The sequence below is a fragment of the Anneissia japonica genome, unplaced genomic scaffold (assembly GCF_011630105.1).
Source record: "Anneissia japonica isolate Jap-2015-1 unplaced genomic scaffold, ASM1163010v1 scaffold288162_len571657_cov150, whole genome shotgun sequence".
Classification (NCBI taxonomy): Eukaryota; Metazoa; Echinodermata; class Crinoidea; order Comatulida; family Comatulidae; genus Anneissia; species Anneissia japonica.
Genome location: NW_022753254.1, coordinates 222,912 through 238,416, shown reverse-complemented (window position 1 = coordinate 238,416; position 15,505 = coordinate 222,912). Strand labels below are relative to the sequence as shown.

General features: G+C 34.9%; 2 protein-coding genes across 2 annotated transcripts; one reads left to right on the top strand and one right to left on the bottom strand.

Annotated features, from left to right (window-relative positions):
* Nucleotides 1–259: 259 nt before the first annotated feature.
* Nucleotides 260–7,118, bottom strand: LOC117122802 (ribonuclease P protein subunit p21-like). Its single transcript, XM_033268543.1, has 5 exons — nt 6,912–7,118; nt 4,162–4,262; nt 3,197–3,279; nt 2,907–3,045; nt 260–1,196 (listed from the first exon to the last, which is right to left on the bottom strand). The coding sequence occupies exons 1-5, from the start codon at nt 7,101–7,103 to the stop codon at nt 1,178–1,180; spliced, it is 534 nt and encodes a 177-aa protein (XP_033124434.1). The 5' UTR covers nt 7,104–7,118; the 3' UTR covers nt 260–1,177.
* On the top strand, nt 7,024–15,094 carry LOC117122801 (protoheme IX farnesyltransferase, mitochondrial-like). The gene is made up of 7 exons (XM_033268542.1): nt 7,024–7,160; nt 8,328–8,476; nt 9,193–9,601; nt 9,862–9,986; nt 10,436–10,506; nt 10,934–11,166; nt 12,075–15,094. Exons 1-7 carry the CDS (start codon nt 7,064–7,066, stop codon nt 12,512–12,514), a joined length of 1,524 nt encoding a protein of 507 aa, XP_033124433.1. The 5' UTR covers nt 7,024–7,063; the 3' UTR covers nt 12,515–15,094.
* The last annotated feature ends 411 nt before the right edge of the window (nt 15,095–15,505 follow it).

Here is a 15,505-nt window from a genome sequence, read left to right as displayed (position 1 = left end):
GGGAAAACCCATGAAACAGCAAACGGCCACATAATGCAAAACTATTTAAAATTAAAACGGAACAGTAGAGAAAATCCGATCAGAATGACAAAATAAACTAAGTATCTACTGGAAGGAATCCCAATATCTGCAGACGGATCCGTTTCGGCCTTCTAGGCCTCATCAATGCAGCTGGGGTATAGACCCAAATGAAATGTTTGACCAGCTTAGGTAGGGCCCAAACCAGTCCCACGACCACTAATGAATAATGATTAGGTGTCAAAAATAAAAATGTGAATGATTTTTTTTCTTATTGGAGACAACTGTTGATACAATAAAAAAAAAAAAGTGTAGCCTTAATAGGGGTTAAATTGTATTGCTTTGACCATTTTGCACACTCAGAAAGTGTCTCCGTTCCCTTAATAGGGGTGTCCCAAAGGAGAGGTTCTACTGTAATGGCACTTTAAGTGATAATTATATTGCTCCAATGAGAGTGAGTCTTATAAACAAACAATAACAATATGTTAACAATACAGATCTGTCAACCCGTACGCATTCGCCGCAAGTCTTACGCATTCCAATCAAATTTTACGATCTTACGCAAACACTGGCAAAACTTAAGCTTATCTTAAAATACGAGTAAATGTTGTTTCTTTTTCAATTTGTAATGAATTTTACTATAATTATTAACATCCATCATCATAATATTCTACCTCCAAGTTTCAATAACTACTGTATCTGAGATCATTATAAACTCACTAATATCGATCGATATGCCATTTTAAGCCAAAGCGTCCAGGGGCATTCGACCGGGAGCACTTGGGGGTCCCCTGGCCCCAGCCGCCGTTCGTACCTTCGGCACTCATTATGTGTCACCCGATCTTACTCTTTGAAATGTCGGGGCATTCAAACTTTGACCTCAAGTAGACCTGAAACCACTGTGTCAAAACCTCTCCTACTTACAATATCAATCTTCATATATATTCAGTGTTCAGTACCTACATAAATGATTGTACTTTCATGTTTGTGTGCTTTTTACTCATTGATTACCATTGCTGCTGAGTTTATATTGCACAGTATGGATTTTATTCAAAAATGGGTCGTGAGTGCTAAGGTTACTAAGACATTTATAGTGTCATTGATTCATATTATAAGCAGGCTCTGACCAAGATCCGTTAAATCCATGTAAGTGTCCAACTCACGTTCCAGCAGGATCTCTGTAAAAACACAAATGTGGAAAAAATGAGAATAATGTATATACAAATGATAAAAGCAAACGCCCCCAAAACAAAATTGAAGCAAAAAATCACGCTCAAGTACATAAAAATCACCATTTCACAATAAACTTATTTAATCAATTTCCTTTATATTTTTGGTTTACAATTCTCATTTTAAAGACTGATTGAAAAGTCATCAAGTACAAGCAAGCTTTAAGTTTTGATGCCCTACAAAGAAATAACAATAATAACTACAAAATAAAAATAAAAAAGATCATAATAGAAGACAATACACTTATAAATCATGATTCTTAAAAAAATCATGAATCTTAAAGCCACATATCACTTTATATTGCATGTTAGCACTCACTCACTAAATCATCGAGCCCCCTCCCCCTATTTCAAGACTCTAAGATACGCCACTGCAAGGCAATATCTTTAACAACAACAAATATATTATTAAATATAAAATACAAACATGCTATTAGCTTCATAAATAACTGCATTTTATACATGTATATAGCTAATATATATGATTTTACATTACGGATATAATAATAATTAATAATAATAAATTAATTTATATAGCACAGGTTCCATAAATAAAATGTTCAAATGTGCATTACAATAAAATTGATAAGTAAGCACAGAAAATTTACAATGTAAATATTAGTTAAAATTATGAAGAGTTAAAAATTTGTAAGTAAAGAATTATCATCAAAGCTAAAATCAATAATTAGTTAAATATATATTTTCAGGCTCCGCCTTAAAAAAAAATAATTGAACAAAAAAATAACCATATATTTTGGGTCAATTTGGCTTGGGCAAGAGGCCTTTTTTGGTAAAATAAACATTAAACATTTATCTGCTTTGGTATGCAATCAAGAGTCATTATTTGGTAAAACTACCATACCATATATAATTAATTCAAAATACTTTATGAAGATGATGATGATTATGACAATGACGATAATGATTATGATGATGAAGATGTTGTTGATGATGAAGAGGACGATGATGGATTATTATGAAGATGATGATGAAAATAATTATAATGATGATGGTGATGAAGATGATGTTGATGAATGATGACGATGAGGACAACAATGATGATGTTGTTGATACAAGATAATTTTATTCTTTGAAAAGTCAGAAGTTAGTTTCCACTGACAAAGAATAAAAAACATATACAGCACATTAATAAATAAATAAATTATATTCAAGATTAGTATGTAACAATATAAAAACAATACAATATCTATACATGATATATATAGCACATACTGAAATCAGCATTTAAATAGGCCTAAATTGCACTTAAATTAACATCTTAACATTAGTATTGTGTAGATGAATACAATTAGGGAAAGAAAAAAAGAATTTCTATAGCGGCAGCCAGGAATTACTAAGAATAAAATCATTATGTAGTGGATGAGTCATGTCGTTTATTTTCTTTTTGTCCTAAATATCGCCTAGGTGTACAATATCCTCTTTAATTATTTGTTAATTTCGTATGTCAGTCAGTTATTTACATTTTGTTTTTTAGGCTTTTATAAGTACAAATTAAACAGAGTTTAGAACGCTCTGTATTATTGCTCTATAGAGAAAGATGATGGTGATGATGATGATGATGATGGCGATGATAATGAAGATGTTATGGTGTTTATAACAAAATCTACGCACCACCTACTGTATGTGTAATATACCTACATTTTGTCGTCTGTAGGGCCAAACATTGAAATCCTGGCCTCTGGAATATCTGTCCAGAGCTTATAATTGCTGCTGGAGTTGAAACGTTTCAGATGGCCACAGCTTATGCACGTTACCACTTGGTGTTGCTCCCTCTTGCCTAGTGGGAAAAATTGATATAAAAATATAATTACACTTGTTTCTTAATACTTTGGTTAATCAATACAAATTTTGAATTAAAAACCAATTTGTTTTTTAATAGATGTAATTTAAATTCTGGTTGATTCAGGCAATTCAATCTCTTTTTTTACCTCTTTGTCTTGAAATGGCTGTAACACCTGGAACAAGGAGTAGACTACACTTTTTGCAAATTGTCCTTTTAATTTCTGGCTCACTGTAATCGTAATAATAATAATATAACGATAAAACAAGTCACAATAAATTACACAAAGAAAAAAGTTTCCTATACAAAAAACTGTTGTCCGCCTACATATTATATGATGTACCAATATATGGTCATCATGATCATATTTATATTTATGTTTTTGTCAAATAAAATTAGTCTGCAGGCTTTTTTAGAATTGGCTGTACAGCACTGCTGACCACTGGGAAATGACTCCTACCCAGGATGAAATGCATTCGTCTTTAAAACTTAACATAGAAATTAGTGTATTTAAAAAATATTTGCCAGTAATTTTACTGCAAAAAAGGAGAGATACACTAGTCACTGGAAGTGTTTTATTATTCTTATTATCATTATCCAGTAGAAAAATCAGGGTACACATTTTTTTTAAATTATGTATGGTACTGCAAAATTAGCAGTTACAGTAATTTCAAAATTTTTCTTAATGATATTTTTTTTTTAATTTCCAAGGGACAATGCATGGATGTATGCAAGAAGGGGGGGTGGGTCGAACCCCCCCAAAATTTTTCAAAGGTCCACATTTTTTCCAAAGACATTTTTTTCTAGGGCCTTTTCACAATGATGACATCAATGAAAAAGCATTGATGAGGTACCAGCAATGAGTCCAAAGACCTTGCCAATTGCATGACATAATCTATCTTGATTCCAGAAATTCTGAAACTGAGCCTGCCATCCGCTTCAAGCTGGTGGCGCTGTAATCGATTTTCCTGTCTCCCACCGAAATGGTCTAAAAAATTATGATCACGGCCCACCCAGTAAAAATCCTGGATACACCCTTGCAATGTATCTTTAAATGTGTGTCAGTAGTCCTGAAAGATATTACAGATCATGAAAAAGGTACTTGAGTCTTACATTCTTAATACCAGTCGCTGTGCTATCATCTTCATAGTGTATATATAAAACCGAACTAATTCAAGATTGTCAGGATCTTGTTTAAGCGTCAAATGAGCAGCCTGTGAAAATCAATGAGTGAATGTAAACCTCTATCCCCACTATCATGAAACAAGTTTGTGTGAACTGCCAATAACGTATAGCCATGATGATGTCATATCATGTCCATACAGTATATGGGCAGGATGATGTCATACCACATCCATGTATGGGCATAATGATGTCATATCTTACCCATTTATGGGCAAATCACAGATATTTGTCACATAAATTATGTACTTTTTGTCCTACTCCAACAGGGTGGGAATGTTACTATTGAGCTTTACTGCAATTACAAAGTTTGTATAGGAAAAATAAGACAATTAAAGCCATCTTAAAAGGTACAGTACTATATAACTTCCACAAGTTTTACTTTTTAGTAGAAGCTTGTTAGGGTACAGTATATAAGTGACAGAGGCAAACAGCCCCTAACCAGTTTGACAATGATCAATTAGTACTTACTTTGATTATGGGAGGAAGGAAGTGGTACACTAGTTGGATCTGAGGGATCTGATTGGATGCTATGGACTGGATTAGGACCAGATTGTAAAATAACTATATTTATGTTATCCCCTTCGCAAGAATTAGGACTAGGCAGAAAAAAAGGGCTGATTTTCATGCAATCTTTGCAAAAAAACATAGGAATTGGCCTATCTCCTACAAACAATGTATTAGTTTATGTTTATGCCTAGTTGCGTTTCTGCGCACCTATTTTCCTAGTGATTTTTCCATATAAATTTTAGTGTTTTTAAAGATATCCTTTGTGCAAATAAAATACTTCACAGTGTGAAGTAAAAGTAAACTTAGGCTAGGCCTACTTACGTCCAGGCCTAACTAACATACATTGGCTGAGTATCTAGTGTTGGCCTACCTCTACCAAGACAGAGCTGGCGCTATTCTTTTGGTTGTGGTAAAATCAGTCTTTTATTTAGCCTGAGTGATTTTCCTCTTCTTTAGTATCTCAAATCTTTTAAATAACGACTAATTACTTTGCTTAGGCACCTTTAATATATTATCAAACATCGATTTTCATAATTTTTCTAACGATTCGAGTGATTTTTGTGGCTAGGCCCAGCAGTGTCAATTATGTCTAGTAGGGACTCTGAATCAGTAGGGGACAAGTGTGGAGCTTGTTATGCTAAGGTCTCTGATAATGATAAGGCTCTTCAATGTGACTTTTGTTCTTTATGGTTCCATATATCTTGTCAGTCGATCAATAAGAAAACATATGAATGTCTTAAAACAGGAATTTCTAGTATCCATTGGTATTGTAGGTCTTGTAATGTCACAATTGGGGAGTGATGAATTCCCTTGTGTCTATTAAAAACCCAAGAAAAAATGCAGAATGAGATCTCGGAAATTAAACGTAACATGGAGGCAATTGTATCCAAAGATAGAGATTTTATTGATGTTGATAAAATTATTGAAAATAAATTTGAAGAACAGGAAAAAAATAGACATAAAAATAACTTAATGATATATAGATTGGAGGAGTCAAAGAGTGATGTAGCTGATAACAAAACAAAAAACAAGCAAGAAAAATAAAAATTTTGAAAATAATGTTAAATCTATTTTTCGTGTAGGTGCACGAGGCGTTAGAATTCGACCTATTAAGGTCATCTTTAATAATGAGCAGTCGAAAAGGAAGACTTTTGAGATAGCTAGAAAAATGGATAGTGCAGTCAGTAATGATAGAACCCAGAGCGAACGTGAAAAATTTAGGGTTTTAAAAGAAGAATTAAATGAACGTATTCAAAAAAGGAGAGAAGGACTTAAGTTATTAGATACGGAAAGATTTCTAAGAAGAAATTTTGTGTCTAAAGTGAATACAAGAAATAATGGATATAATAATAGAAGTAATGTTAATTTATCAGAAAATATTGGCTCAATTTATAATTATAAATTCATGTATACAAACTATGATTCCTTTTTAAACAAGAAAAGCGAGTTAGAGAATAGATTATCTGTAGAAAAATTTGATAAAGTATCAAAGACAGCGTGCAGATTTATTGCAAGTGTTTAGAATTGTTCATGGTTTTGATAATATTTCTAAAGATTATTTTTTTTATTTTAATGTTGATAGTGCCACTAGATGCCATTCAAATTAAAGCACCATTACTCTAGAGCTAATCTGAGAAAAGGGACATTCTCAAGGCGAATTATTAAGAATTGAAACTTATTGTCTGAGGAAGACGTTAATGTTACATCCCTAAATATGTTTAAATCTGTAATTGAGAGGCATTGGGCTGACCACCCGGTAAAATTTGCCCCGTACACGAAATAGTATAGATTGCTCATCGACTCTCGAGGGGCCAATAAGCATTGTATGCTTGGCTTCTATACTCAGGTAAGTTACATCATGGGAATCAAGTAAATCTACGGCCAGACCTGTCACTCACCACTAAGCCCACACGCAAAGCCAGCATCAGGCAGCCTAGCTAGCTAGTACTAAGAAGTAGAAAGTAGGCATATTACTACTTATTATTACTATTATTACTACTACTACTACTAGGCCTACTAGCCTTATGCCTAGTCTTACTTTCTAGGCCTAGGCCTAGTTTAGGCCCTAGGAGCCTAGAGGTTAGGCTAGTCGAGTCTTGGATAGTTAGTAGGCTAGGCCTATTTATTGATCTGGAAAATCAGTTAAATCTAGATTGTAAAGGCAAATTTACCTGATAAAGAAAGTTCATTCTTTGGAACGCATCTTTATATGGCTGTTTTCGTTTACCTTGGTACCATTTTCGTTCTTTAGATTGTTTACCTGCAGGTGCCATAACTTTGTATAGAAAATCGTCGATGATGTGCTCTGCGTGCTCAATCAAGCATGTCGTATCGGAAGCGAAACCGAGCGGATCCGATTCCATTCCGAGAGGACTTTTTAGAACACAACATGGCAGCTTACATGAAATTCATGTGCTGCGGTAAGTGATATGATATTCAATTTATTTGTTTTTGTTTTTTTTTTTTAAATAAAACCACTCTGAAATTTTGACTAGTTACACCAACAACAGGCTAGGCCTATGCATGCTATAAATAATAATTAAATACCTGCCTCCAGCTAGGCCCAGCCGGTACAATTTTCCATCCATCATGTCTCGCGTACTACTAGGCCTAGGCCTACTACTTATACTACGTACTACTACTACTAGGGCCCCCTAGGCCTGGCCCTAGGCCTCCTACTACTAGACACTCAATCGAGCGGGTATTCTATGGAGCTCATGCTCTAGGTGCGCGCGTTAGTTTGCGGCTCTCATTAGATCCTAGCTAGCTAGGTAGGGGAACCAGTCAACTTTTTATGGGCGAGTGAGTTTGTAAGGGGCGAGTTTGTTAAGTTAAGGGAAGGGGAATGTTTGTAAGTAAGGGGCGAGATTGCAAGGGGCTAGTTTGCTAGGGGGTGAGTTGACTGGCATCCGATCCTAGTAGTACAGTGCTGATTAAATTTTGTATCCATATTTTTCATAATTGTTTATTAAAAAAAGTAATTTTAATATTTCCTGTTTCAATAATTTTATGACATATTTTATCAATTGTTGTATTTAATATATGTGTAGATAGGCCTAGATGCCAAATCAAATGAAATCAAATCAATCAATAAAAAGTTGTACTTTTTGTAAAGTTGCTATTTTGTATTTTCTTGTGCCTTTGGAAGAAAATAAATGTTTTGTTGAATTAAATTGAATTGCCAAGCTTCAGGGATTTTACAGGTCCGAATCCGATTAACCCTCTCTGTATGATTACAGTATTAAAAATTTGAATGATTTCCCAGAAATGTTTATAGTCATTCAATAGTTATTTTTTGTTATTGTTTAAGTTACATCTCTTGCAAACTTCAAATATTAAAAATAGAAATATGTGATTCAGTCATTGGCGGCTATTTACAATTTTGATGAATAAAAAACTTGGAATCGAATTAGAATTAATGAAATATTCTAATTCCCACAACATAATACTGTATGACCCTTCACCTTAGGGGCTCTTCCCCCCCCCCCCTCATTTCAAGACTCCTAGATACACCACTGGTCTGAACTAAAATATTTTGATATGAAATGCCATAACTTGAACCTTCTTTTGAAAATTTGACTTGCTAGGTGTTTGCCGGCAGATGTATGTGTCATTGCCTCGTATAGGAAGTACACAAAGATTTTCCATCGCAACTAATCAGCTTCCAAGGTCTAAATTTTCTCTCCGTCCTAGAGTGCGCCATCTTTCGTCATCATTTAGGAAAGATTTAAGAAAGGTAAGACACAAGTACTACACTACCATTTTTATGTAAGATTTAGAAATAGAAAGTATTAATAAGCTCAAAATTGTATTCTATATTGCAGTTCTCAGACTTTATGACTGATGACCCAAACAAACACCTAGGCAACTTGCTGCTACATTACCCATATTTCGGAACGTTATTAAAAAGTATACTCAAAACATGTTTTGAACTGAAAGGTCCACTGATTAATCTCAGATAAGAAAATATAATACATACTCCAAGTATTGAAATGCACGCCATCGTGTTGGGATTCAATATTTCGCCATTAATTATGTCATCATCAGAAAATGAAAAATTTCCTGATGATGACATTATTAATGTCGAAATATTGAATCCCAACAGGATGGCGTGCATTTCAATACTTGGAGTATGTATTATACTTTCTTATGTTTTGAACTTGTAAACAAAATTGAAGTAAAAATTTTAAATGATATTTTACTGTACTGGAAAATTTGGCAGTATGTAAACTTCATTATGTTCAATAGTCTTGCAATCCTCTCATTTATTTGTAATTGGCAACCCTTTAGTTTGAGGACTACTACTTTGTGTTTTATTTTATTAAAGCCATACAAAAGTATAGAAAAAAAAACAAAACAATAAAATTGTATTGATTTTTTATTAGAATTGCACTTGTTGAATGGATTGAATAACGAAGGTTTCTTTTCTTGTTTTTTTTTTTTTTTTTGCAGTTGACAACAAAAACACCTCAACTAGCAACTGCCGGTGCTAAACCATTAAAGGAAACCAAAGATACAATTGATAAAAACTATGAAGTAAATAAATCATGTGATTCTGATAAAATACATAGACATTTATGTGAAGATGAAATAATAAATAGAAAAAGCAATGAAAATGATTTATCAGATAGAACATTACATAAAATACAAATACCGGGTCATAGGTTACGACCTAATGAAGCTAAGAAGGAAGACCCATCGGTGGCCGACCAGTTAGTGGCCCACGTTGTGCCATGTCCTATAGAGCCAGATGATGGAAATAAACAACAGGTTACTGAACTCCCGAAGTGGGTCGAGAACAAAGTGCAATTAAGTGACCTGCCTTCATTATATATGCAACTCTCAAAAAGCAGACTTACAGGTAAATTTATTTGACCTTTGGTCATTATATGCTTTTGCAAATTATGAGATGTTTTATCTCATGTCATGAGGGAGTTTATCAGTTGCAAAAGGAAAATTTTTGAAATTTTTTAAAATGAAATTTTAAAGCTCAAACAGTTATTTTCTGAGATTTGTGGATATTATTAAAATAAATAAATAAATAATTTTAAATAAATCATTATCAGTCCAGTATAAAAACTGAATATCATTACTAGTACTCTTGTTTATAATGTATTTCAGGTTTGGTTGTGCTATCTGCAATGGCAGGCTATGGTATGTCATCAGGGGATTTTGTGCCAACGACCTTTGCCCTCATGTCTTTAGGAACATTCTTTACATCCTGCTCAGCCAATGCAATGAACCAGGTGAAGTCCTTATACCTCCATTGTACACCTAAACCTCTACTTTAATATGCATATATTAATTGTGTTTCAAACTTATTTGTACTGTATGTTTTTGTTTATGTTGTTACAAACAATATAAACCTAGTCATCCTAGGCATAAAAATGTGAGGTCACTTTGGCTTTGTAAAAACATGAACTAAAATTTTGCATGTACTGTAGGTTCTGTCTGATGTGTAGTTAAATTGCTGGTAGTATCTTACATTTTTGATGAATAATAAAGAGATGTAGGTGGTAAAACCAATCAAAAAATACAGTCGTCAAAGCATGGTCTCGGACCAAGTCTCTACACTACTACCAGTCTAGCCTAGACCATTAAATTCCAAGTGCTGTTACCATGGTTTCTGGCATTATTGTAACCTGTTAACCTTTTGTAGCCTTTCCAAAATTAATTCAACTTTTTTTTTATCTAGTTTTTTGAAGTACCTTTTGATTCCCAGATGCTAAGAACAAGGAATAGAGTCTTAGTACGTGGACTGCTCAGGTGATTATAATTTTATTCATTTCACCAGTAGGTCTACTATATAATATAGACAAGATGTAGTTATTAAAGAATTTCCTATCATCATTACTTGGTAGATGAGGAGCTTACTGTTGATTGACAGATAAAATACATGCCGTCAAATCTTGATTCATGGGTGAAAATTCACAAATAAAAATATATTTCCATTCCCTTTGCCTGTTTTAAGGCGCCATGTACACCAAAGGAAAGCAAACCTTGCACCAACCTTGAGTCGTTTTATGAGAATGATAATGATGTTACATTGAAATATGTCTGCTCATAAATAAATTTGTTAAATCATTCGTTAAATTTAATCTTATCACAAACCTTGTATTCTCTGTAACTTAAAGATCTCATATTTCTTTTTAAAGTAAATTTTTAACCAAATTTGTGCTTGTAATCTTTGTAGCTCTACACATTCTGTGGGGTTTGCAGCGATAGCTGGCCTCTCTGGTCTTACAATCCTTGGACTCTTTGTTAACCCCCTCTCAGCAGTCATCGGCATCACCACCTGGGCCCTCTACACCATGGCATACACCCCTTTGAAACGGATCAGCATCGTTAACACTTGGGTAGGGGCAGTGGTTGGGGCATTGCCTCCTCTGATAGGATGGTCAGCATGTTCTGGAAGTTTAGAAGCAGGTACATATTTATTGAAATGGGTTCAGCATTTGTGAATTAATAATGTACAGTAGGCAAAGAGGAGGATTGGGAGTATTGTTGGTGAGCATTCAATGGAGTCTATTGTGTGGTGAATAGTATACAAATATTGATTGCTACGTTCTCCACTTCTAGAAGGGGCTATCGTTCCCCAAATCTAGAGCAGTTTGTATTTGTTTTATATACCCCATACATAGATTCTACAAGGCCTAACAAAAGTAATTAAAAGTGCACCGACCAAGTAGAGACCTTATGGTTGTCAAAGGACCAATCTCTCTTCTCGTAGTCCCCTTTAACGTGCATGCATGTCATAAATTACACAGTGACATTCAGTGGGTCCTAAAGAGATTACATTGCGACGGGACAAAAAAGTACTGTCATTTAAATGTGATAGTACTTTTTTCCCCAGGAATTGATGAAATATCATTCAAACTGCATCATAAGTTAGGAGTGATAGTTGAAATAATTACTTGTTGTTTAACCAATCAGATGCCTGGAATAATCTATGTATGCGGTATATAATGCAGTATATAGGCAGAACAAAATATATGAAATGCATAGACGATATTAGCACTTATGGGTCTAACATATTAAGAATTATAGATTGCTTCAATTAAGGAGTATTCACACAGAATCCAAATATTTGGATCGGATATTCTACCAAACCGATCAGAAAATTGAATTAGTATGTCAAATGTTTCATTCAGCGCATCAGTAGCCTACACTGATTTTTGGTTCAGGGCAAATTTGAATGCAGCTTTAAAACCAAACAATAATATAATGTTACCAGAAAAATCTTATGAGACATAAAAGGATATTTTGTCTATTATGGAAATTATTGATTTCTTATTCAAACTTCCATTGTTTTTGTTTTTTTATATATTTTATAGGTGCGTGGGTTTTAGCTGGTATTTTATATGCTTGGCAGTTCCCACATTTTAATGCTTTGAGTTGGAATCTAAGAAAAGACTATTCCCGAGGTGGGTATCGCATGATGGCAACAACCGATCCAGGGTTATGTCGGAGAGTCGCTCTTCGCCACTGTCTTGCAATAACCGGTCTTTGTACGCTAGCACCTATGATAGACTTAACAACATGGGCATTCGCATTGGACACGTTACCCATAAACCTCTGGTTCTTGTGGCTCAGCTGGCGCTTCTACCAAAGGGCGGACTCACAGTCTGCTAAGCAACTGTTTCGTTTTAGTCTGCTCCATCTGCCGCTCATTATGCTGCTCATGATCATTAGTAAGAAGAAGTTAAATCCAAGTAGCACAGAGAAAGACACTTTAGTTAATTGGAGTATTAAAATGGAGAAAGATGTAGTTTGAAACCAACTTGGGTTTATGTAGTCATCCTGTGGATTGCTATAATTTTTATATGGCTTGCCAGTGGCTTAACAACCATGAGCTTCTAATGGCTGAAAGAGGAGTGCCAGACCCCCGTACAGTAAATAATTTTTTCTAGGCCCATAGGCCTTAAATGGGCCGATTGGGGCTGCTTAATGAGAAGAGCGTGTAAAACTTTAATATCAAAATATCCTCTTTACATTTAGAAACACTTGAACTGATGAGAGCTTTGCTTCTTATCCCTCTTGGACTCTATGTGTCCTCCCAGCCCCCAGGTTTGTAAAGCCCAAGAGCCTTAGCCAGGGACCTCAGGAGAATTTGTTAAGCCAATGGGGTTTGCAACTCAGTCTTGACAATCATCAAGATGGATACAGGTGTATTTGTTATGCCCTGTTCCTCCATCCAACTTTGGCCCTAGAATTGTTACTTGTAACTGTGTGATATTGTGTTACCAGAGCACCTATAGTGTAATGTATTAAAAATTATTATTTTACTTGAAATGTAATGTATCTAATATGTATGCTGCATAAAATCGTTTTGTTTTAAAGAATGGTACTTAAAATTGGGTACATAACCACATGACTGAAGGTGTTGATTCATTATGTTCATTTATCAACATGTAGACTGGTTAGTATACACAATAAACTGCCCCAACCAGGGCTGTTCACTTGGCCTCTAATGTGTGTAGGAATGCAGTGTGTTCAATTAAGAATTTCAGAAGATGAAATTTTATGGTTTTAAAACAGTGACCTATATAATGTGCAAACTGAAATGGCTTTTATGCTCAGGAATGAATTGTAATTTTGAGCTAGCTATAGCCTAGAATTGCACTTGGTCGCACTTTGCAGCAGGTCAATCGCAGACTCTTACTTAGTCTGGCTGTAGCTTAACTATATGTAAAGTCTCAAAATTTGGTACTAGTATCTTTTGAAGCTAAAAATTACAAATGGAAAAGTACCTTTGGAAATTGATATAGAGTAGTTAACCAGCATTCCAACTAACCAGTGGCGTATCTAGGGGTGCGAGGCGGTGCACGCCCCTCCAAAAATTACTCAACCACTTTCGGACACCTCCCCCACAAAAAATAATCACAGTCAAGTTGTTAAAAAGCACCTAAAATCACCTCAACTGATCATCGCACCCCCACCCCCGATTTCACCTTTGCGCTCCCCCATTAACATCCCCCACTTCAAAACTCCTAGATATGCCACTGTACCCAACACTTTCAAAAAGTCTGAAAAAAATCACTCTGGAGAAAACATGCTTTTTAGTTCAATCTAGCACCAAGCTATCGATTAAATGTCAGGCCAGGATCCTGGGATTAAAAGCAGGAATCCCCAGGAGTTTGAAGAAGTCACTTCCAGGAGATCTGGTTAAAAAAGCTTCCTTAACACATCTTACTATATTTTGCTGTGCTTGGTGATATCCATCGGCACCGAATTGTGCGAGACAAATAGTAGTCAAAAGTCAGGCAGATATTTTGAATTTTCGGGAGACGAGTTATATCTTCCGGAAGATTATTGCTTTCTTGTGGGAGTGCGGGAGGCCGTCCTGATTGCCATGAGACTCCTGGGACTCCTGTAAAAGGTGAGCATGTTACCCACCAAACAATGAACTCAAAAGAAAAACCAAAACAGGAGTCCAGAAAAAAAGATGCAGAAACTGGAGATGTCTGCTTCTGTTGACTTGGTGTTTAAAAGTCATAAGAGTTTTGCGAGCTCTCTTACCATCTTTTGGTGTATAGAGGGTCACCCTCTTCATGGTTTAGGAGATATAAATACTATTTTTGACAGTATTAAAGCATTTTATATATTTTTATTTTTGGTGATTTATGAAAACAGCTGCTTTGTGTAGCACAATTGGTATAAAATGGTTTATTTTCATTTTGTTCACAATTTTTTGGGACTATTACTTTCAGATTACTCGTTTCATGTTGGTGAAATCAAAATTTGTTGGGTTGAACTTTTGGTGCAAACACCAAGGAGAACCCATGAAAGTCTTAAGATTCATTTCTAGTGGGGTTGTTTTGGTAGTGATTGGGCAATACACCAGAAGACCGCCATCCTGTACTGTACTCTGTACTCTGCCAGGACCAACAGCTAAAAATGTCTCTTCCGAAAAAACGATGCCTGTGCGCTTTTTCATACTTGCATGTTAGCCCTCAAGCTGAAATACAATGAGAGCAGAAGATATACTTGACACATAATAGCTACCACCAGTTTTGCCAACTGAGTGTTCCGATGGGGGTGGGGGAACCACAAAATTTTCAGAATAGATAAGTGAGTATCGCTCATTTCAATACAACATTGATATTTTAAAATTCAGTGGTCAAACAGTGGGGAGCGTGCACGTGTCCCCCGTATTCTCCTACTGGGTCCGCGCCTGGAGCTACATTTCTGTCAAACAAAAACATGAAGTAAAAGAACGTGCAGTAGTTTTTGCACACCTGTGATATAATATTCTTCTTTGCATGCCCATTTTTGTGATTCTAGTTCAAATCCTGGTAAATTTTAAGTCTCGGAGAATAATTACAGTACTAATAAAATTTCAATTTACATCAAATAATTGTTCTTTTATATGTATGTGTTTGACGGTAACATTTATATTTAAGTAATTTTATATTCAGCAAAAGTACACAAAACAAGGAAGTACAGTAATGGAAATTGCGTGTCAGAAATATTAAATGAATATATTCACTCCAACCTGCATCTTGCATTATATATATTTACGTGATAAATTTTCCAATATTGTATTACAAAAATGACTCCATCTTTTGCAAATTTATCTATCGGGACAATTTGAAGCCAACTTCCTGCACCTACAGCCCAAGAAACCAGATGTTTGGTTTGTTACATTGATGATATTTCCATGATCTGGACCCATGGTGAAGATAGTTTGGATATGTTCCTATTGAACATTAATTCAGCTCATCCTGCAATCAAATTCACTGAAACAAATACACTAGCAGTATAG

Excerpts from the sequence above, each read along its gene's own strand:
- LOC117122802 (XM_033268543.1), bottom strand. The coding sequence starts at position 7,103 with ATGGAATCGGATCCGCTCGGTTTCGCTTCCGATACGACATGCTTGATT. Across the intron at positions 3,280-4,161 it reads CAGCGACTGGTATTAAGAAT|TGAGCCAGAAATTAAAAGGA; the intron begins GTAAGACTCAAG and ends TTACGATTACAG. Across the intron at positions 3,046-3,196 it reads AGCCATTTCAAGACAAAGAG|GCAAGAGGGAGCAACACCAA; the intron begins GTAAAAAAAGAG and ends TTTTCCCACTAG.
- LOC117122801 (XM_033268542.1), top strand. The coding sequence starts at position 7,064 with ATGTCGTATCGGAAGCGAAACCGAGCGGATCCGATTCCATTCCGAGAG. Across the intron at positions 9,987-10,435 it reads CAGCCAATGCAATGAACCAG|TTTTTTGAAGTACCTTTTGA; the intron begins GTGAAGTCCTTA and ends TTTTTTATCTAG. Across the intron at positions 10,507-10,933 it reads TTAGTACGTGGACTGCTCAG|CTCTACACATTCTGTGGGGT; the intron begins GTGATTATAATT and ends TAATCTTTGTAG.